The sequence below is a fragment of the Calonectris borealis genome, chromosome 3 (assembly GCF_964195595.1).
Source record: "Calonectris borealis chromosome 3, bCalBor7.hap1.2, whole genome shotgun sequence".
NCBI lineage: Eukaryota > Metazoa > Chordata > Aves > Procellariiformes > Procellariidae > Calonectris > Calonectris borealis.
Window position 1 is genome coordinate 25,726,943 of NC_134314.1, and position 24,417 is coordinate 25,751,359.

Genomic DNA, 24,417 nt, shown 5'->3' on the forward strand with positions numbered 1-24,417 from the left:
CAGTAAGGATAGATTAAATTAATTGTCTTTTTCTGTGGGAAAAGCAGATCAATACACAGAACATAAAGGTAAACTCATGAAGGGTGAACTACTCCAAATGTTTGGTGAGATTCTTGGGATACATGCTTCCCAACTTCTTAAGCTCATTTGGTGACTAGTAAGGAGAAGTGTTCACAATGCCTTTGGCAGCATTAGACTTGACCCTTCAGAAGCAACAGGAAGGTTGTAACTGAGAGACGGTTTGCACTTTTTCACTTAGAAAAATGCAATACATATTGGGCATAAAGGATTTTTAAAGTTAGGAGTTTTTGCAGGTAATTACACAAACCAAAAGAGTTTCTCCACCTCACAGGAAAAAAAAAAGCTATATTTAAATCCATTTTACCATTACACATCAGGTCTTGCACAGTCTTTCTTAAAAAACAAAGACAAATCCAACTATAATGCAGTCTACAGCTTGGTGGCCAGGGCACCCAAGGTTCAAGCCTCCACTTTACCTGAAAAAGGCATAGGAGCAATCAGTCTCACTCACATTCCCAGAGAATCCTTAGCCAGTGGAATATAGCACCAAATCACTGCTTCTTTCTGATGCCATAAATGATTAATTACTCAGACAAAGTAGAACAGCTCCAAAACGAGACAGTAAGACTCAGACAGACATTACCATCAAGTCCTTCATTTCAACCAGGCAACTCAGGAGATTAAATCTCAATTTCCATAACCCTCAAGTGAATTCCCTAACCTACCTCTTGCTGGCTATTTCAGTTGAAAGATGCATCAAAGTTAAATAAGTTGCCGTGAACAATTTTACATAAAAAAATTCCTACCTGTCATTGATAATACGTCTGCTCTATTACAAATGGGGACTTTTTAATCAGATTTCCCATGCTCATACGGTTTGTATCAAAATTAATAGCTCAGCCATATATTCTGCAATGACATAGGACAAAACCAGTCCTGAGCTACTTGACATATACAGTAGGCATGATGGAGAGACAATTTCTACACTAAATTACAGTCTTTCAGTGCAGGAGTTATATTACATATATGTGCCTAAATGCATGGTTTAGCATACTTATAATCTTTTTAACACATTACTTCTGGTATCCCCCACTTTCTCTTCCCTCCCCCCATTATTCCTCAGTTCTCACCTCCTCACCTCATGCACCCCACAACGTTCTTGCTATTCTGTCTGTGAGCCCTATGAGTATGAAAGGCTTTCCTTGCCCAAACAGTAAATAACATAGCTCAGTTCCAGGGGCAAGGAAAGGATGATTAAAAAAATCCTAATGTCATTCTGTCATTATGGAAAGCGAGAGATAAAATTCACTTTCAATAAAATAACACAATGGAAGCCACGGAAAGTGCTGAATGTTGCTTTAAAAATCCATGGGAAAAATAAAAGAAATTCAGCTCTCACTGTACTATTTTGAGAGAGATATGATCCGCTGAAAGTTGTATCGAAAGGTAAGCATAGATACGCACACATACTTTAAGGACATTTTTGTGGGCAGTATTTAGGAGGCTATGTTTTGAGTTATGGAAACTTTAATACTTATATGTACATTTCAAAGAACCTTTATCAGTAAGAATTATTCTGGATCAATGAGATTATTATGATACCAGAAGTAATGTGTTAAAAAGATTATAGGTATGCTAAATTATTATTTATTATTATTTAAATTATCAATTTAAACGGTGCTTTTCTGTTCTGTAATTCAATGCTCTAAACAAAATCTGCTGTAGTTGCTTTTTTTAAAAAAAAATATACCTATGGGACATTTAACTTCAGCATTCAAATGTAACTGTTAAAAATTACAAGTTTTAAGAACAGGTTTTGTGTGTTTTTATTAGACTTAACTTGAATGTACTCACCAACCAGTCCTATAACATACTTTTTTCTCTTTCTAATTCATGAATTAAAGAATTATCTCAAGAAATTAAAAATATTAAAAGGATTTTTAAATAGTGTCTATTAATTTGTATTAAAATTATTCACCATAATTTTGTTATTTATGGCCTTATTATGCATATTTAACTTCAGAAGCATAGAGAACTAGCCTCTCTTAGCAACTAAGACAAACATGCAGTCTAATATTGGCATCCGCTATTTTCTTTTCTTTGCCATTTTGCTTTTCTTTCATGACACTGGTCACACTAGATTCTGCAAAGAAAACCACAGTGCATAGGTGTGTATTGGGGGGGTGGGAGATAAGCAAAGAATTTTCTTCTTTTTGCTGAAAGACAGCAACATATATACAGATGGAAGAGAACATAGATAAATCAATGAAAAGGGTAGACAGTCAACAGTAAGAAGTCTTCTAGGTTGCTGTTCCCTGCCCAGTTGGTATTGAGCCTATTTTCAAAATTTGCTTTCACTTCCCTTATGATCCGTGTCACTTTCAAGGTATGTGCTTCTAGGCAGTTAGCCACTGACGAATTAGTTTTCTTAATAAATTCGTCGAGTTGAATGGAGATAAGCATACACAGTTTTTACTCAAATGAAAGTATAAGCGCAGGAATAACCCAGAACTTCAGCAGAAGTATATTTTAGTCTCCATTAAGTGGGAAGAGCATCACTGTCAAAACCCAAGGCCCCTAATAATGTCAGCAGATGCTCTTGTGAATACGAACAGGATGAAAACTGAGGAAGGTCCCTAAGTAATATCAGGAGCTGCAAGATTATGAGAACGCTTGTCTACAAAATTTGTTTTACAAGCGGAATTGTTGCTGAATTTCCAATGCAGTAATTCAGAGCAGAGAGACCGCAGAGTTCCTCTCCAATGCCTGAACATTTATGATGCTGTATCTGTCCCATGATCACTACACCCTGGTCCAGCACAGGGTGACCCAAAACCAGACTATGATCATACAGTCAATAATCAGAAGACTCAGTTCAGATAGGCAGGTAATTATCAGATGACAGTAAGAGAACATGATTCACAGTTTAACCTAATTACATGCATCAGAAATATGATGAAACAGTTATTGCGTTTTATAAAGCTTTTTTTTTCCTTTAATTTGCCAGTTAACAGATAAAATATGTTTTTCCTCTCTAAAACAAATAAGCAGTCAAAATTCCTTCATCGCATACAGGTTATGTACTAATTAAAAAGTTATCTATCACAGTTATATAGACACTCTAAAAAATCCTACAATAAGGACGTACAGTAACAAAACTCAAAAGGGGACAGATTTTGACAACTGGACTTCTCATTGAGGAGTCCAGCTGCAAATTTTCTAAGGGCTGTAATTTAATTATTAGCTTGCAGTCAGAATATAAGCAAAGGGAACTGACTGATCTCTGACCAACATCTGTTGTAATAGTCATTGTATAAACAGCATTTAGGGATGCTGATCAGCAGGGCTTCTCTATGTAATTACGTCAATTCAACATGTATCATCTAAAATAAAAAGGAGTCTCTTTTTGAACAAGATGGGAGATGCAGAAAGACTGATATAAAACTGTTTTATGTACACTGCATGTGTAATATATATTTAGGTGACAGGTAATAAAAGTAAGCAATTGCCCTCACTCTCAAAAACGAATGTATTTAAGAGTAAAAATTCTTTACACAACCAACAATCAAGTTAATGTTATCACCTGTTTAGTCACAAAGTTGTCTGAAACTTTTGGTCAATTGTATCACCAAGCTACACTAAAAGACTTTTTAAGGTGCATCTAAGTTTTAAGAGCTGTAATTCCCCAAACTGTGTTTATCTGCATTCTTAATGGATTCTAGTATCCTATTCCTCAGGAATTTTGAGAATAAAATGAATGCGAGATCTTACGGGAATTTATCATAATTAATTAACCGTCAAAATGTGTAGCTATCATTACTATGCCAAATCATGGGGGTTTTGGGAGCTTCAGAAACCAACAGAAATTAAGGGAAAATGATAAACAAAACTCTCTCAAAAAAGCATGAAACGCCAAATTGCCTACTGAGCAGTGTTCAAAAAAATCTTAAAAGTATTTGTACTTCTGCAGATTACAAACTCATCAGTCTGACAGAATCGAAGAGGCTTTCCATAAAATATTGTAGATCATGTGAGTTCCCTGCGCACACCAAGCAGACATCATACCAGGGAAGACAATTTTCTTATACTTGGCCAATACTGAAGTAACATTTAAACCTTATTCTGAGATTTCAGGTAAAGCAAAGATGTAAACTAAGCTCTTCAAACCCAGGTACGTATACATCCATACCCCCACACACAACTTGCAATTTTCTGTAATTTTGTAGCTTAAATACTGGATAATGGATACCCAAGGTGTTCTGTTTTGTAAAATAACTAATCAAGGAATGTATGGGTGTTTGGCTTAGTATGATCATAAATATGATTCTTTCAAGCTGAATAACTAATTATTTGTAATAGATCGATATGCAATAACAAATTACAAGGGAGGCAAATGTGCACCTCTTACCTGAAATCAAAAATCTACACTAAAACATTGTCATGTGAAACACTTAGAAGCTATTCATAAAGAATAACTTATCTTTCTCAGCAGGTTACTACGAAGTATCTTTAAATACTTAGTAATGCATCTCTACTTTATTAGAAAGGTGTTTATACACCAATTTTTTTATTAGCCCCTTAAATCAAATTTGGGTGTATAGCTATGAAACAGTAGGATTACCTAACACATGCTAAAGTTTCTGAACCTATAGAAATTAACATTTTATGGAGCCACATCCCAACTCTCCCCTTCTGAGTCCCTTACTAGTAATACTTTTGATGGTGAAACACTACAAACAAATGCACCAAATCACTGCTGTCACTTATACAGGTCCAGTTTGAAAAGTATGGAAGAGACGAAGAAGCAACACATGTAAATTCTCTGAAGATGTACTATGGCCAGTTTCAGATGAAAAAAAGAGATCTACATCCACAGAGGACAAAGAAATTGAGCACAGCTACATTTCCATTATGGTGAGTGTCATATTCATTTTTTAAAGAAAAATGTGCTGACTTAAGCAACTACATTATAAAAGCTTTAAGCAACTGATGCAGAATTTTGCAGTATAAATTCATGCACTGCTTTGACTTGTTAAATTAATCTAATCTTTTTTTTCTGAGAAATAATAGCTCCTTAAATGTGAAATGGATTTTCTTAGGAGGGAGTTCAAAAAATATTCCATGGCTCTTGGAAAAAAAGAAGTATTATATTCTTGTATAGTTGACCATCATTTAGTATCAGCCTAAAACATGTAATTAATATGGCCTATAATTCTTGGTGAAGTAGCTTGTTGTTAGTAAGCAGAGTCCTTATTTGACTTTATCTTTAATAAATTTTTCATTAAATTTTTTCAGTATGTAGGCTTGCCCACAAAATTAGAAAGCTTAAGATTTTGAATTGAGAAGCTAAAAATTTTGGGAATAGGATTTTTGCCTTTTATCCACCTGTGAAAAAAAAAATTGCCATATATGAGCTTGAACCTGCCAGTACTGCACACATAAATTATCTTTCCTTCCATTGCATGCTCTTTTTGCTGTTGGCAGAAACTACCTGCATTTAGCTGATCAGGTCATAGTTTCCTTTCTTTCCTAAAATAGCTATGTGATATACAATGAATCACATTTTAGCCCTCTACTATAAATGATTCCTTCTTCCTAATACTTTAATAGGTGAAAAAGCCAAGAAAAATCTGATTTAACATAAAAAGGGGAATGATAGTCATTGATAAGCATCTCTACTGGCAGGAACTCAGTAATCAATTTGCATAATCATACAATAATAGTTTTCCTTTTCTTACAGATGTACAAAATACCAGAATATCATGCTGAAATTAGTCAATAATCTTGTTTTACAAATTTGAACACTAGCTCAGTTTCTGTTACTTTGTGCTGTGTTCTAGGTAAGCTTCAGCTGGAAAAAAGATGGCGACTATACTCATTCCCATGCTGCTTTCGTCACAAAATCACCAGCCCACAGACACACAAAAATCCTATATGTTGAAATCAACTTGTAGAAAATGATGTGCAATAAAAAGGTAAAAAAAATAGAAAGACGACATTTTCATAAGGAAGGAAAAAAAAAAGAAATAAAGAACTGTGTTCAGTTTTGGGCCCCTCACTACAAGAAGGACATGGAGGTGCTGGAGCGTGTCCAGTGAGGGCAACGAAGCTGGTGAAGGGCCTGGAGTACAAGTCTTATGAGGAGCGGCTGAGGGAACTGGGGTTGTTTAGCCTGGAGAAGAGGAGGCTGAGGGGAGACCTCATCACGCTCTACAACTACCTGAAAGGAGGGTGTAGCGAGGTGGGTGTTGGTCTCTTCTGCCAAGTAACAAGCTATAGGACAAGAGGAAATGGCCTCAAGTTGCGCCAAGGGAGGTTTAGATTGGACATTAGGAGAAATTTCTTTACTGAAAGAGTGGTCAGGCATTGGAACAGGCTGCCCAGGGAAGTGGTTGAGTCACCATCCCTGGAAGTATTTAAAAGACATGTAGATGAGGCGCTTAGGGACATGGTGTATTGGGCATGGTGGTGTTGTGTTGACGGTTGGACTTGATGATCTTAGAGGTCTTTTCCAACCTTAATGATTCTATGATTCTATGATTCTATTTAACATTCGTTGTATATACGCTTGTCAGAAAATTTTTGGTAAGCTTTATTTTATTACATGCTCCGTTAGCAACTTCCACCATTTACATTACTGCTCCATTTAAACAAAAATGTTTATTTCAACTAATAAGAGTAATAACAAGCAGCATCTATTATATTATCACCTAGGCTGCAGTAAACTAAATAATGCTTAGGAGGCCTGAGAAACCATGAAGGCAAGCAGGCATTTTAAAATCACTTTCCAAATAATATATATCATGTATGACCAAAATAACTGACAGCTGCGTATACACAACAAAAAATATTCATGTCTGTACATTTGCGTCTTCCCATCAGTGTATATAATTTAATTAGCAGCTTTTCTGTGTAAGGAAAAAAAAATTGCTTGGAATCCATTTTTAAGGTTTTTCAGGACTGTCTGAAAGATTGAATTGATTATTTGAAAAAGATTATTCCAGAGTATATTGCACAGATCTTCCGTAACTAACTCCTAAGTAAACTTAGTGTGTGATACTAAAAAAGCAACTTTTACTGACAGACACCATTACACAGAGATTACAGCATTCACCTGTATTTGACATAGAAAAAAATGTGGAATCTCAGGCCATAAACTGAGATGAAGGCAATCGCACGTACAGAGTCTCAGCTCACCATGTTTGTAACATTCACAGTTCAAGGTCTTAACACCCCACTTACACCCTACCTCACCTCTTCAGCAACAGAGGTTTTGATACAGGCACTTCTATTTACCCAATCCTGTTACGGTTTCCCTATACCTCTCCATTCCCTATTCAGGAATTCTGCATACAGGAAAAATACACTGTAACAAGACCTACACTAAGATACCAGCCCTGAAATTACTTTTAAAATCCATAAACTGTTGAAATGTCTGTTTTGAATTCACTTGCTCATGGAAGGTAATGTCAATCTATTGGCAGTACACAAACCAATAGGTCAATACTGTCAGTTCACATCTGCCTACACGCTGAGCCTCCTCAAAGTTGGCCTGTGTCCCTACTCCCTATGTCCCATTGATAGAGTTCTCATTTCTATTTCAAAATATTACCATTTACTATTATATCTGATACATAAAACAACGAAAAAAGTCAAAATAAATACCTGCTAGCGCCTGAACTACACTGAACTACTGAATGCAACACTTAGGGAAACAATTCACAAGGAATACAACTGAGTAATAACTTTTTTGACTCAGTAGTGCACCACACTTGCATCTCTTCTTCACAAGAGTTTCATCCATATGAATTCTGCATGCTGATGGTTAACTGTGTATAACAAATGACAACTCCTTTACAACTTAAAAAGCAAATAAAAAATACATCTTTTCCCAGCTTAATTAGAATTTGGTTGTATTTTGAAATCTTTCCCCATCAACTGATAATGCAATACTTAAGCTTTATGATAAGTTTTTTTTCAATAACGTACAACTGAGACATCTGTTTTGGTTATAATATAAGGTGAAATTAATTATCCAACTTTATGTTTGTTTATACAATTAAGACTACAGTACCCTACAAAGCATTATCATGACAGGTGGCATTAGACTTAAAATTTCACTTTTCCTCTTTTATATGTACACATATATCAAATCCTGTTTTGTGTTCTATGAACTTCACAGTGATAAAAATAAAGCAGCTGAAGTAATCTTTTTAAGGACAATTTTGGACCACAGATCTCAGTAGTTACACAAAATGACAGAATGCTAGTTGTGTTTTATCTAGAAAAATAGGAAGATGTAAAATAGCACTTTTAATGCCTTATCCTCTGTTAAGGCTTTGTTCTTCCTGTTACTATCTTACTTCTCAACCTCCTCATAACATAGCTTACAATAACCTATGTTCGCTACCACGTGTAATTTATCCCTTAAATCAGTACATGTTTTAATAATGCACCAATTGAAGAAGTCCATACACATCTTACAACTACCTGTTTCTCTTTTCTTCCTCCACACAAACAGCTTAAAACAATTTATTCCTTTCCCTTATCATTTCAATATATTTTATACATGTTTCTATTTTCTTGGGTTTTTCTTGTAATGAAAGTATCCTGGTGCACATTTAGCAAACAAAAAGGTCCTCTAGGCAGCACAGTAAGCGAGTTGAACGCACTATTCATTTTTATCCAATTTTGCTTTAGCAGCTGAAAAATACTATACAAAATATGGGATGAATATTACTTAATTATTATAGTTTGTGAGACGTATATAGTTACACAGTTATTTTTAAGGAAAACCTCCAGATTTTGCATGATGGCTGAAGAAATATAATTACCCAAAATCTAGTAGAGTATTTTTATCTATGAAAAAAAAAGCATACCCTGAAGCAGAAGTTCCAAGATGCTCTCTTGCATTTTCATGCTGTCAGCTAAAAAACCAAGACTATAATTTTCCAGTATCTGCTGAGTGAATTGTCTTGAAATGTGCAATTGTAGAGGGGTACACCTGTGAATTTGCTTTGTGCAACAAAGGGTATGTCACAGGGTATGAGACATGTCAATAGAAACCTGTCATTCAAATTCTGCTTTTTTAACCTCTGCATGCTGCAAAGCCAACAAATGCTTTTTTCCTTATAATACCATTTATGAAGGTAGCTAATTGGCAAATACAAGCAAGGATAAATAAAACATCTGCTTCACTGTTGGAAGTTGGAAATGAAATGTTTTACTGAAATCAATGGCAATTAAAATGACTTCAGTGGGATCAAGATCATACTCAGGAATTTCTGTCTTCTGGGCTCATTCCCACAGAACATCAGTTGGTGCTCTTCCTTGAAACAATTTTCTACTAACAGATTAGTGCAAAACAAGCAGGCATGTTAGCTATTGATAACAAAAGCATTTGACTGAAAAAGAAATATTAATCCTTGTATAAAGGTGATACAAGTAAAGGTCAATTAAATACAGTAAATGAAGCACACACACTGTGCAACTCAAGCATCAGTAGCTGTGTACTACCTTTCACAGTTTTTAAAACTTTTTGAACTGAATCAACAATCAATCAGAACATTGCTCTTGTCAAAAATACGTGATGATACCCACTAAAATGCGGAACAAATTGGTGATGTTCCCACATTTGTTTTAGCAGTATAATATAAATCAGCAGCATGTAAAAGAGTAATCAAACAGAACTGACAGCAGTGTTTTACAGTGCTCCATAAATCTCATGCCTGAACAGAAGATGACAGAGCAGCACCGATAGCAATGTCTGCTTTCCAGCTCTGCAGTCCATATCCAGCAATGACCGAGGAACCCAAAACAGGACACCAATGAAATGAATGCACCAAAATCTGAAGTTGTGAAAAGGTTCAAGATCAAAAAGCTTCCATAAAGCCTCTTTGTAACCTCAGTGGTATTTGGACATGTAAAACACCCCGGTTTCTGACCTTTGAAGGTCCTTAATTGCTTAATAATTGTATTTACTCAGAGATGCAGAAGAATTTCAATTCTGGCAAAGTCAAACAATTTACAGCTCAACTCATATGCAAGGCCAGCAATAGTCACCTGAAGGGTTTAATCTGGCAAGTGTTTCCAGAGGTTGCCTAACACTCACTAATGAGATTGTGCCTCTCACAAACTACTGTCTCGCCCACCAGTTCTTCTGTGCCACATTCGGTGAGAGATCCTGGGACACTGTTAGCACAAGCAGCATACCCATCCCCTGATTCAAATATTGTAGGCATGGTAGAAAAATAAAGTGTGATCTAATTAAGAGTTATTTCAAAAACTGGGGAGAGGTGCCTTCAGGAAAGGGTCCCTGGGCCAAATCTGGATTCCATCGGGGAGAGATAAATAAAAATAAGCTACTGCAATGTGGAATACTCCTCAGGGAGTGCTCAGGGCCTTTACCAAAACTGACCTTGAACTGTGCAAATTTTAAGTACGACTGATGCTACTGGTACACAAGCTAGGGCCATAAGGCTCTGAAACTTGGATTGTCTTTTGCTGTGAGATCTTGGGGCACTGCTATTCCCTTCGCTGGGGAAGAACCAAGGAAACATAACGTGGTTGTAACATATCATCAGAACATATACTCAAGAGAGAAAGAGAGAGGTAAAGAGAGAGAGACAGAAAGAAATGAAGAAAGGAAAAAAGGTACCTTACCTCACTTTTAAATTGCCTTGCTGTGGCTGTCCATCGTAAATTGACAAAATATCAAAATCCTCCTCGAGGGCAAAAGTATGAAATGACAATTGTATCCTGTTACGTTCTCCTGTGATAATGATCCACGTGCAGTTGGCATAATTTGGATAACCATGAGGAAATCCAGGGCTTTCTATAGTACCATTTGGTCCCTGTACTAAGCCTCCACAGTTCTGACCTGAAATAGAAGAAAGGAAAATACGTATTTTGGTGTTTTTCCCCTCCCCAGTATATATTCTTACATAAGTAACTACATGTAAACTTAATTTTATAATATTTTTTCTAGATTATAAACACCACATAAAAATTGCATTTATACCATTCTTCCCTCTGGATTCAAAACCCCCGTTGCTGGATTTTCTGAGACACCTACCATCTTTTTATGTAATGATTCATTATTTGAGGTTATGTAGTATTAACAATGTATGACTTATTCATCCAAATGTGAAATTTAAGCATTAGCCTTGATGCCACAAATTCAACAGACTGACAGTTTTAATGCCAGAGAGTGTTCAAAGCTTTTTGGTGAATGCCATTTATAAAGTTTTTATATAAACACCAAAGTATTAGAGTTTCTGCTGTTCTGAAACGTACTTTCAACACAGAGAGTAAAATGTAGACACACATTTATTACGCATTCTGTTGCAACCAACATGAAGATTTTCATACTTTGAAAACACAAATTTCTGTGGTATAACATTTTTAGTGCCACGTGTATTGTGATCAGGCACGCATTAATTGGTTTTTTTTTTAGGATTCTTAAAAAATAACACTAAGGGTTTACTCAGCAGGCATTTGTGTCTGGTTTGTACATCCTACAAACCTTGTGAGGGTATGGTAGCTCATTAATGGGAAGTCCTCAGCAAGAAACCCTGACTTACAGTGCACACCCTTGCTAATTTCCTACGTGATTTTGTTAATCCCACACACAATAGTTGTACTGGCTCAGAGCTGGAGAGAAGCGTTAATGAAGTATTTGAACAAAGAAAAGTTTAAGGACATTCTGTGCACTGTAATGCTTGGATTATTACATTTTAAGCACTTCAGAACAAGTATAATCCCAGCATTTTATTGTTATACCTAAACCAGAAAAGTATTTCAGGCTGCAATTTTATTTTTAACTTCCCAGCAGTAGGTCTCTGAGACTGAATCGTTCAGAGCAGTTCTGTCAAATGCTTGTGGGAGGTTTCTAAATCTTAACAAAACTGATTTAATAAAAGGGATTTGCTGCTAAAACTAAAGAACTAATAAGTAATCATTTTGTACTAAATTTCAAATATAACAAAAACTCTAATGAAAAGATAAAAAGGCTATGGGGATTCAGGAGGCCTTTAAAGTAAATATCTTCTCTAGTATATCTACCAATTGATTCACATTACTTTAATAGAACATTGGTATTATTAAACATTCCTGAAGAAGGAACCTATTACACTATGAACTTAGCATGAAAGTTTCAGCTATGAACTGTTCGCTGCAACTTGTCAGCATTCTTGCAGATGCTTTGCATTGTATTCCTCTTCCTACAACCACAGGGGATATGTCATACAAATGTCAGAAGCCATTTAAAATAATTTAATTACTACAGAAATAATGTTCTGAAAACAGAAAAGGAAAATTATAGTGACAGCCCACCGTTAACTCCTAGCAATCTCATTGCTGCACACTGACAACTGCAAAGAGGATCTCTCTTCTGAACTAGGCAATACTCAAAGAGACTTTAAGAGCTGTGTAGGCCCAGAAAACGGACATCCTTCTAGGTCTCTGCCCAGTTAAGACATGAAGCATGTTAACAGAGCAGTATTGGGAAAAAAGGATCAGCTGCTATCTGTATAATACTTATTTTGTCAACATATGTAAGTCTAAAACCTTCAGAACTGTCAAATGTTACACCTCTGCCAAGGAGTAAATTCAGCATCAAATCACTTAAGAGAGATTCAGTTGGAGGGTATACTTGGAGAGCAGGAATGAAGAGACTTCTGGGTGACAGATGGCAGCAAATTAGGTTTGAAAAGCATAAAGTTTTAAAATAAAGCCTTGATTATTCTTCAGTATATCATATTTAACCATGTGTCAATCGATTCACTTCTTTAATATAGTTTCCTAACATAAGTTTCAGGTGTTCCAGCTTTTAACTCCTTAAGTCCCCTTGGTCCCTTTTAAATATGGGCATCTCAGGTGAACTGAAGCTGGAGATTACATTAGCAGTGCAGCAATTTTTTCCTTGATTGTCTTTTAAACTCTAGATAACACATGGTGCTTGTGACATTACTGTTTATTTTGTCTGTTTGTTCCATAACCTGTTCTACCAATTTTTCAACTTTAAACATATGCAATTTTCTACAAAGAACAGTTCAGGCATGGGAATAACAAAACTTTTTTTTTCCCCGTCTTCATTAATCTTCCCTTTATATTCTGAATATCTATCAGCCCAGCAAGGCTGTCTTGCAGGCTACTTGCTCCAGCTATGTTCAAAAGAAGAAGAATTTTTAGTTTTACAACGGTGGACTGCAATGCTCTCGGACACTAATGCTTTATTTCCAGGAAAGCCTTCAGAGAGGGCCCAGCAGCCCCTAAATCTTACTGGGATTTTGCTGATACACATGCCTTCACCCACCTTGCCTTGAGATTAGCTCCCTCTGTCAGTCTGCACAAAACAGCATTAATTACTTTCTTTGCATATATAGCAGGATGAATCCCTGGCTCCATCATCTCTCTTTTATCCTTTTTTGCGAGGCCTTAATTATAAAAGTCGATGGTTAGAGCCCTCACAGATTTTAAATTCTCCCTCCTGCACAGAAAATTCAAACACACATCTCTCACGTCCCCAGAGCACCTCACGTTTGCAATTATGACTCCTCTAACTCACTCATGTACGTGTGCACACTTGCAGGAGCTTTGGTATTGCAGTATTAGCCATAACTTAAAAGACTTTGAGCAGCACAGCTCATGACAGCAACAGTTTTGCAAATATGACTTTTAATAAGAAAGGTAAAAACCAAATGTTCCTGATAGTGCAAAGATGTGTTATACATACGTAGAACAAGAAAGATTTCCTCTTGAACTACAACAGGTAACTACAGATTTAAATTGTTGCTGCCATCAATCGAGATGGTGGAGCAGTAGATAGCTGTAAGACATAAATAGGTGGTTGCACACCTTGTTGCAACCACCCCTTTTTCTTTTCTTTTGCATTTTAATATGTTACCTTCGTTGATGTCCCCTGAAAGCTCCCGGGGCTTCCTGCCTCTGCTGAGGCCTGCAGGCCCACGCCAGCCCCTGCTGCCGACTGGCCGTGCTCTGTACCGGGCCCTTATCGCTTCTTCCTCATTAGTGTATCCCGCAGCTATCTTCTGACAATGTTACTACCCAATAAAATCGTTATTTCCTAAATTGACTTTAATCAAGAACAGAAATGTCAAATGGCCAGAGAGGCAAAGCACTATTTTCTGAGGACTGTTTTAAACAGCATTTGGCTACTTCAAGTGTCCTTTAAAAATCAATTATTAAGTAAACCTCACAACACCATTAAAAGGCACTTTCCAAGGAATTAACCAAGTCAGAAAGTACCGAGTTCTTTTTCATTTAGGTATCACTGAAGATTTATTCACAACTGCAAGCCACTGTCTTTGCTGGCAAAAATGAAGTACGCCCCGTCTGGCAGCGACAGCATGAAGATCTCACGAAGCGGCTGCCTGCGCCAAGCCAGCATCTGCTTGCCGTGTCCGCCATCGCCTGTCAACGTCAGGGAGAACTGATGCCGCAAAGCTTCAATACTACAGATATTTAAACATATTCAGGACAGTCCCAGCCCAATGTGAAATGAGAACAGTGTAAATTTGCTCATGATGTCATGTTTTTGCAGGACCTGGGCAAAAATAGTTCATTTCAAGAGAATGAGTGAGAAATTGTTTAAAACTTATTTGATCTGAAATAATTAATAACGATCTCTTAGTTTATATGATAAAAAGCTCATCTGTGCACCCACAAAGGAGCACAGGGACACAATGGCAGCTGGGGAAGCCTAGGCACCACCCTGCCCCAGCTCCTCCCAGGCCCATCCCGGGAGCCAGCCAGCCCATTGCAGTCCCATCTCCATATGCCCGGAGGAGCACAGGGGGCCCAGGGCAGGTGGGAACCCAAAGTAAGGACTCAGAGGAAGGGACGCCCGTGTCTGGGGCCCCCCAGGGCTGTCCCAGGGCAGCCTCAGCCCCAGTGTCCAGGTGTGACACACCGTGGGCCAAGAGGAGCAGCTCCAGATCCCCTTCCAGACCGGGGGGGTTGCTGGGATGGCGGGGAAGAGCGTTTTGGTATTGCACAAGACTTATTATCGGATGCTTAGGGGAGGAGCCAGAGGGGGGGAAGGGGATGGATTTAGATGATTTGGGGAGGAACAACTGTGGGAAAACAGAGGTGTGAGGGGACAAACAGAGCTGGTTGCATGTAAATAGTGGCCTGTCTGGCCGTGCCCCCACAGGGGTCGTAGGGGCCTGCGGGTGGGTGGTGCCAGCCTGGGGCGAGTGCGGGTCAGGGTGCCAGCAGCCGGGCTGGACCGTGGGCTGGTGGGTGCGTGTGCCTGGGGGTCAGTGACCAGGGAGACTCCAGTGAGTGACAGCCCCAGGTGGGACCAGGGCCAGAGCCCGTGAGTCTGCAGTGCAGCACCGTGAGCCGGCGCAGGCGTGTGAGGGAGTGTGCGAGTGCTGGCTGTGGTCTGGCCAGATCAGCTGGCCAGCAGGTGCTGTGGAGGGGAAGCCAGGAGGGTTTCTCCAAGGACGAGACCATGGATGGATACTGGGGACTACGGGAGTCGTGGTCAGCTCTGCGTGTGGGTGGGTGGACCTCCAACCTGCTCAACCAGAGAGGGGAAATAGGATGAGGCCGCTGGGGCTGCCTGAGTTCATGTGAGTGCTGAGCGTGCCCACCTATGTTAATCTGTGTGGCCGGCCGTATGTATACATATGTGTGCGGTGTATACGTGTGCTCTGTGTGCGTGTGCCTGCCGGGAAAAGCTGGTCAGCCTTGCCGCTGCCTGCATCCGGGGCATGGAGATGGGGCAGCCTCACCTCTGTCAGCTGCTGGATTCAACCCTTCCTAACAGAATCAATTGCCTCTGGATCATTAAATACTCTGCAGCTTGGCAGCTAAAGCTAAAAATAGAGAAAAAATGGCATTTAAATTGCAAAATCTAGATTGATTTCCTTTAAATACAGATCCATTCAAAGCCTGCAATTTTTGTCTGTGACCAGTCTAGGACCTTCACTCACATGAGATGAACAGTTGGTAAATGCTAGAATGCATGTAATATAACCTTAAATTCTGATGCAGACAATCACAAAGTGACTGCAACTTCATCAGTCTATAAAACATTGTAAATTCAGACCTTCCTTCTAGCCGCAGAATATATATTCATTCATTGTGTTGATGAAACAGAAAAGTTAGTGTTTTTAAGGTCTCAGATTACTACTCTGAGAGTCAGGCAATAGCTTTGTATGCAATTTCCTATGTATATTTAAGCCTTTATCCAGCGCCCAACTGAAATTAAATCATCCTGAAGGTTAAAGATTAATATTACTATTCAGCAAGAAGTTCTGAAACAAATCTGGCCATAATGGTAGCTTTGCTGTGTACCAGAGCAAAACATCTTAATTGCTGCTATGTGGAAGTTTTTTCTTTTTTTAATGAAGTTCTCAATGCTGAAACGCATATTACACATCAGCTGGATTACGTTGCCCTTACAAATTGAGAAAAAGATATTTCATGTTCCCTTTTCAATACTGAAATGTCCAATAAGACCAATAAATCAGTATTCACACAAGTTAATGGGGAAATAAAATGTAGCAAAATATGTTTCTCTGCAGGAAAACATTTTTTTTAAAAGGGCTTTTAACGCTTTTTTAAAAATCCAGTCCATAACACCATCAATTCAGTGCCACTGGCTAGCAGAGACAACCTCCCCCCCCCATAATCGCGCTCTCAAGGCTACAGCTTGACAGCCCTTCCTTTTGACAAAGCAATAAGTTCTTAGTTAAAAGCAACTAGATTATATGAAGTTGTTTTATCCTTTTTCTTTCAAAAGTAATGATTTTAGCCCAGTAAAGCAAAGTTCTCTTTGTTCTTCCTTCGCATTTACTCCAACTGTTTTTAAGATTCATCAAAATAAAGGAAAGAAAATGCATTAAAAAGAGAGGAAAACAATGCAAGTTGTATACCAGATTTAAAATACATAGGGGGTGGTGTTGAAAAAAGTTCTTTTACAGAGGGTAAGATCCTATATTGTAAAACACTGAGTTAAAGACAGATTTAGTGCCCTTTTGTGGTGGTGCATCCCCTCCCTGCCCTTCTCCTGGGCGGCTTGTTGATCTCAGAAATTCCTGTGAAACCTTGGCCTTGGTGTACTGAGTCTGGCGGTTAAGTGCTCCTTGACACTATCAGAAACTCTGCACAGCTGAGGCTGGGAACATACTCCTACTGCCTGGCCTAGGTGTCATCCCCTGATAGCCTTATCTGAGTCATAGCTCAAGTGGAACAACACTGAAACCTTGAGAATTTTTAGTAACTATCACCTGGGACTGTGGCCAGGATGGAAATTTACTGATGACTAAAGCCAATCATCTTGCGAACCTATAAACGGTGGTCCTAAGTGAGACCCTTTGAGCTCGCCTGGACTGCAGCGGGCTGCGCCCAGCATCTCCCTCCGAGTGGGACGTCTCTCAGAGCTCGCAAACTCTCGAGTCTGCAATATTCGGAGGATCGTCGCCAAAAGCTGACAACGGGACCTGGGCTGAAACCCTTCACCCTGGGCTCAACCCTCTCCCATTGAGAAATGCCGAGACATTTGACGTGAATATTTCACTGAACTCGAGGGGAATTTTTGACAGGTACCTTTTGTATATTTATATATATTTGTCTGTGTGTGTGTGTGTGTGAACTAATAATAAGCATAATCTGTAATTAAGTCACTGTCAGGATTGTAGTAGACTCTACTAACTTACTTTGTACATGTTAAATTAGTCAATGATTAATTGCTGCTGAAGTTTTATGATCTATCTTGAAACGGTGAATGAACCTTAGACTGCTGCTAAACACATATAATCCCTCAGACATAAACCGTTGACCAAGTCTGAGACTAGGAGTGTATCCAGCCAGGTCTACTCTGAACCCCGTAACTCAATGGGAGGATTTCCCTATTCCTTATATTTCTGCCATTAGATTTAAACCATTGACCAAGTCTGAGACTAAGGGTAGATCCAGTCGGGTCTACTCTGAGCCTCGTGACTCAACAGGAGGGTCTCCCTTACCCTTTTCATCTTCAGTCCCTGTACAAATCATTCTAGCTCAATTATAACACAATTTTACTTTGCATACTTTATCCGTGTAGTAAGTAATAGAATGAACCTTGCCATCGAACTCTGCTAAGTCGCGCTTTTATAAATTACTATTAAAATCACTTTCTGTTAATACCTTTGACGGTGATTCTTTAAGCGGCCTCTAACCACTCATTCGCAACACCTCTAAAACAAAACTATCCTTCACAGATGCAAACTCATTCTGCAGATGGAGATCACTGAGGACACAGTGGATTTTATTTGTTTATTTTTCTAAACTAAAGTAAATTAAGGTAAACATCACTATTACTGTTACAGTTGCTTAGCAACAGCTGGTAAGAGAGTATGGTATAGTTCAGGTAAATAAAAGGAAAGTGCTGATTTCATTGTTTGCGAAATGCTGAGACAATAATCCAAATTCTCTTCTGAGCTTCACTGAAATAGGAGCAACTCAACTATAGGCAAGCTACTCTGAGAAGAGGACTACTTTATTTCCCTCTGCCAGATTCCTGCAACATACAAGATAACTGTCTGTACCAAATCTGATCACTTCAGTATTGTCACTTTGACTTTCATTTGTTATTGATGCCACTCTCCCAGACCACTTCACTGACAGCCTTGCTCACATATCAGGATCTTACAACAGTTTTTTTTTATTACCATCTTTGTCACTGGATGCCTACATCATGAAGCTGAGAAGTGTAACGCAGTTCAAGCAGTTTGGTTTTATACTATTACTAAAACAGCATACTGTCAAAAAGCCCAGTTATGAAAACTGGCAAAAATACATTTGTCCCACTGTAACTGCTCCATGAGCATCGTCTACTTTAACTACCTTTTCTTCCCTGACAGTTATTAGTTTGTGCATCACTTCTGCTACCCAGCAGGCTTTCCAGCATTTTTTTGTCTGTGTGTGACCATAGAATCAGTCCAGAAAAGGTTTCAAATTTGTTCATCTCTGCTACTTTAATTCATGCTTTCTTTGCATTTAAAACAGAACCTTTTAGTTCAGTGTGCTTTAATTACCAGTGCAGAGTCAACAGACATCAAATGAGAAGGACAAAAACTATCTTCTAACTATTCTACTATTCTACTATCTTCTACTTCTACTATTGCGAAGTCAGAACTTGAGGAAAGAGAATGAGTGGCAATAAATTCTTCAATAGTCATTAGAGAAGTTTCATTTTCAAAGATGGAGGAGTTATTTTTAGAATTGAATTTAGGAAGATCGGCTGACATTACATTAGATTTTAGTGTTTTGCAGGAAGAATTTTAGCTTTCACATTAAAAAAAAGGTATTTTATGGATCTACTGTAAAAAATCATGCAACATTCCTCTTGACAGGTATATTATTTCCATACACATAATTGTGTTTCTTATTTAGATTTCTATTTTATATAAATCAGAATATGGGCACTACTGTCCTATGCAATGCACATATAAGAAAGAAGAATTCTCCTATGAAAAATTAACATTATAACATAGCAAACAATATTACAGCATTAGCAAAGCTAAATATAATCAAAATACAGGTAACATGACAACACGTGCATGTGTAAAATATGAATTTCACTGCACTTTTGATGTTAATAAATTTACACACACAAAACATACACAACCTATGACATTCATTAACATTACCAGGGTGGGAATGACGCAACAGACACATATTCCCTCGAGATTATAAATTCAAAGTACAGCTGCCTGAGACATTCATTACTGGAACTGAAATGATGTGTTCTAATAATCTTAACCACAGGAAATCTAGTACCTTATGTTTTGTACCTTACTGATATGTTTGCACAGTATTAAAGTAATTACTGACTTTAATGGGGCAATGGGATGGAATGGAGGGTGATGCAGCTCTTGTGCCTGAGTCATGATGTCAGTAGCTGACATTTATGCACAGCAATATTCAGAACAGAGCAGGTAACCACCATCTTGCAGCATCAATAACAAACACAATAGCGTGAGTAACTATAGGTGTGATTCAGCATTGTTCCGAATCCTTTGGCCTTATCTACACCAATTCAAATGGGTGCCAAAATGCTGCCAGTCTGATTTGGTGCCCCCAGTTCATACTGGCGTAAATGACTGAAGAGTATATATTTTTCTGTATCTACATAGGATCAAGTTTTATTTCTCCTATACTAAATACGATGTTTCAGTTTCATGTTTTCCATTGTATACATCTCAAGCAATTATTTAGATTTGTAAATAATGGCAAGTAATGTTGTAAACTGTGACGAAAATGCAATTAATGTTTGCTTTAAGGTACAGCTGATTAGAATAATACTTTCTAAATAGTGAATATAGTATATATATATTTACTAATTAAACACATTCAGCCCATGCACAGGATTCAGATAGGTTACAGAAATAAAAGTTTACAGAATGAATTGAATTCAAATAAATTAAGAAACTTAGATGATAGTACAAACTGGAACTGTAAAACATGCAAGAGGGTATTTATAATATTACATACTTAAAGAAATTATTTCTCCTAACAATGCAACACGTCATGAGATACTGTACTTCTCAGAGCTGGTTTGCCTCTGACTACATAATTGTTTCTTATAGAATTATGGTGGATGCTGTTTTGAAACACCAAATTGAAAAATCACCCAAGTATTCAACTATTTCTGCAAGGTGAAGCACATGAAATTGCAGAAACTGAACTTAGGCTCCTTCAGGCCTTTTCACCCGGCCTCTGCCCTCACACACTGCCTCTACATTGTAACACACAAGCACTGTTCTCAAGAACTGGTTCTGAACTGGACTGCTCAAAGGGATTTTTAATCCTTGATAAAGCATATTTGAAATAGGTAGAAGAGATCTACCCTTTGAGGGAATATCACAAGCAATACCCTGTTATGATCATTTTACATTAAATACTGTACAGAAGACAAAGCCGTCTGCATCACTGACTCATCCTCAGGAGCCCTGTGACTGACAGGAAACAGAGAGCCAGAAGCAGCACCGCAAGCAGACGCTATTCATGTTGGCACTGCTAACCCTGGTTGTGCCAGGGTGGGTGAAATGTAGGCTGATCTGCCATGTCCGTGCCAGGACATTCTGTGGTGCAGAATTGCCCTCGGACCTGCGAGCTATTCTGATGTTCATAGTCACTGCTTCCACGAAAAGACACGGGGATGGGTTTCTCTAGGACATTTTTAATTTACCACTCACGGGAGATATCCTTATGGCTCTTCCTCCATAAGAATTCTAATGCCAATAATTTCCTGGGCAAGGTAAATACAACATTGCTTGTTCTTTCTATAGGCCTAAAATAAAAGCTTTGATATTTGTTATAATCAAGGGATTTAACTTCAATTAAAATAGCTAAGGTATGGGGGTGATGAGTGGTGGAAATGGTTGATCCTGAGATCCTAGCCGTTCTGAACAATAACACAATGTATCTGACTATTGAAGTGTCCAGGAGTGTGATCATACTCCCCTTGAAGTCAATGACAAGGATTCTATAGACTTCAGTGAGAGAAGGATCAACTCTGTACATACAGGCTCAGATTCATTACATATCTGGCTTGATTCCAGGAGACAAAATCTGAGAGGGAAACGGTTAGCATGGCTCAACAGAAGTGGACGTGCCTTTGGGAGACTGCGCATGGCCATCAGTAAGAGCAGGATAAGACTGCAAATTGTTAGCTTTCACTCATGTTACATCAGACTGCATTATGTCATGCTCTCTTACATCTCATCTGACAGGAACATTTCTTTTACAAAACATAAAAAGACAGAGAAAAAAGCAGTGATTTGAAAAAAACATGTTTATTTTAGTTGAGGTGACTAGTCAATTAGCAGTTACGATAAACTAGTTTAAAATGAGTAAAAAAACCTTGCCAACACCACAGTTCTTATACAACCAACTATAAATTATTAATTCAATCCACATCATAATAGTTATTAGACTACAGCTGCATGATTTACTCTTGAAATTCTGAAAGTGCTCACCTCTAGCACGCCCTTAGCACACCTGACTCCCAGTTTATGCTGCTATCTACAACTTTCCATATTCAGGGTGGAACATAATCATATGTATATACAGAAAACAGTGAACATACGGCTCTTATGGCAGAAACTGTAAAATTAAATTTTCCACAGTCACTTACTGGACAGACAGCCAAATGCTGTTTCATGCTTCAGCTAAAACATGGTAACTGTAATATCTTCTTTGTGTCATTGTAACCTATACTTGAAGAGGCTGTATAATTCACAGTATGGTTGTCAGCTGGAGTCATCCAGTCCATACAACCGATGTTCTTACAATGTCACAGAAAAATCTGAAGTAATTACCGTACTTTGAAAATAAACGTAAGGTTCACTGCATTCTGCAGTTTATAAACACAATTTGGTGATGAACAACCACATTTATTATAAATAAAATGATTAAAAATTTAAGCAAATATTGTTTGTGATTCTTGCCATTTGATATAACAGGTATTTTTCCATGTTTGCATTTATAAAGTGTTGATTCTGTAAGCTATTAAAACAAGTAGAGCCACAAAAGAGGACATCAAAGGTCACGCATAAAAGTAAAGCCACATTACAATCACAGCACTCAGGGAACACAAGACACCCCCACATGCACTTCCCAAATCTCCTCTTGGTGCCATTTCTGAAAGCAAATGCCATCAACAGAACAGGTGTATTATTAAATATCTTTGATTTATCTCAGCATTGCCCTCTTCAAGCCAACTGTCTTTGTGTCATGCTTTGCAGCTTTTCAGCTGATACAAGCTGGTGTGTCTTCACTAGCTACATCACATCAGATCAACTATAACACTAGCTGAATTTCCAACACATACGCTGATTCTACCATCCACCTTTCTTCCTCCCCTTCTTCCTTCCTTTCTCCCCTCCTTCCTTCCTTCAGTTTTCAAATACTTATTCAGTAAAGGCATTTTATTATTTACTCTTGAATCTGATCTTCTTAATGATAGTCTATTAATTACTTTGATATTTCTATGCTTCTAAGGCAAAACAATGCATACATAATTAGCAATCAAAGAAAGTGCAAGGAAAAGGTCTGACTGTTTACTGTATTTGTTAAACCTTTTTCCAGATTCTTTGGCTGTTTAGTTGCATGATGAATGCCATAGATACTGAATTTCAGCTGCCGTTTCACTTTCTTTGCTTTACAGAAGGGCTATGTGAAGAGCTGCAGAAAGACTTTGTGATACTGAGAAATTCCATGTTGACACAGGTACAGTAACACTGTGCTCACGCAAAGCCCAATTTTGCACACATAGCAATGGGCTCTAAGCTACCTATTAGGAGAACTATCGCAGAGTAGATGGAATATTGAAGTAATGTGTTCATAAAACCAGAGGAGTCAAAAAAGTGAACAGAATGTTTAAAATTATTAAAGGAAACAAACAGAAAGTGTCATTAAGCCCTGCATATGCTCACTGTCTAATCTGAGTTCTGCATGCAAGTTCAACCCCGCAACCTTATTAGAAAAGATGTAGATAAGAACTATAAGGATGATTGAAGGTATGAAATAGCTTCCGTACAGGGAGACTAAATAGACTCCAATTTTCTAGCCTGCAGAAGAGACTGCTGAGAGGGAAAGTGGGAGAGGTCCACAGCATCACAAGGGTAAGAAAAAGTATTCTTCTGTTCTCATTTTCTTTCCTCTGTTTTCATTACTCAAAACTCTCCTTCTGCTGATAAGTTCAAAATAAAAGGAGACATATTTTCACCTAGTGCATAACTAAACAGTGGAACTCATTTCAACAAGAAAGCAATTAGGCTGTAGCAAAAGAGAAATTAGTAAAAGGAAAAAAAAAATCCATCAGACCATTTAAAAAAGAAAGATACAACCTCTGGCTTTGAAAGCCTCCGAGGCGCACATATCTAGAAGGAAGAAGGTGTATATTGGAAAGTATGCTTATACTCTTCTTACAGTTTTTCTAGGCATCTGCTATTAGCTAGTGATATAGATAAGATACCAGATTTGACGGACTTCGGTCAGACCCACTATAGTCTTAACGTTACTCTCCTGGAGATACCACTGAAGAGGGAATACCCCATAGCACTATTAAAGCATCTAAGGTTATCCAAGTCAGATTTTGAATAACATCAAATGAATAGTTTTTATGCTTTAACACTTTTGTTCTCTTCTTTTGTTCTTTGTCTCTTGAAGGACACTAACAAGTTGCACATTATTAAGGAGAATATCAACCATTCTTAACCTTTGGATATTATTGCTTTCATGGAAAATATTTACAGAGCTAACATACATTGGTTTCCCTTTGTTTGTGAGACCTTTCTTCACCTTTTTTTGACAATTAAAAAAAAAGAGTATTATTAATAGTCAAGCTGATCAACAGTCATAGTAGTTGATCAATAT

The 24,417-nt window shown here is 37.9% G+C and overlaps 1 protein-coding gene across 1 annotated transcript in view; it reads right to left on the reverse strand.

Moving 5' to 3' along the window:
• CSMD1 (CUB and Sushi multiple domains 1) overlaps positions 1 to 24,417 on the reverse strand; it is a 1,311,413-nt gene that overhangs the window by 1,074,229 nt on the left and 212,767 nt on the right. Inside the window, exon 2 of the mRNA XM_075145187.1 lies at positions 10,684 to 10,900. Coding sequence (XP_075001288.1) covers positions 10,684 to 10,900 — 217 coding nt within the window. The remainder of the gene's footprint in view (positions 1 to 10,683; positions 10,901 to 24,417) is intronic.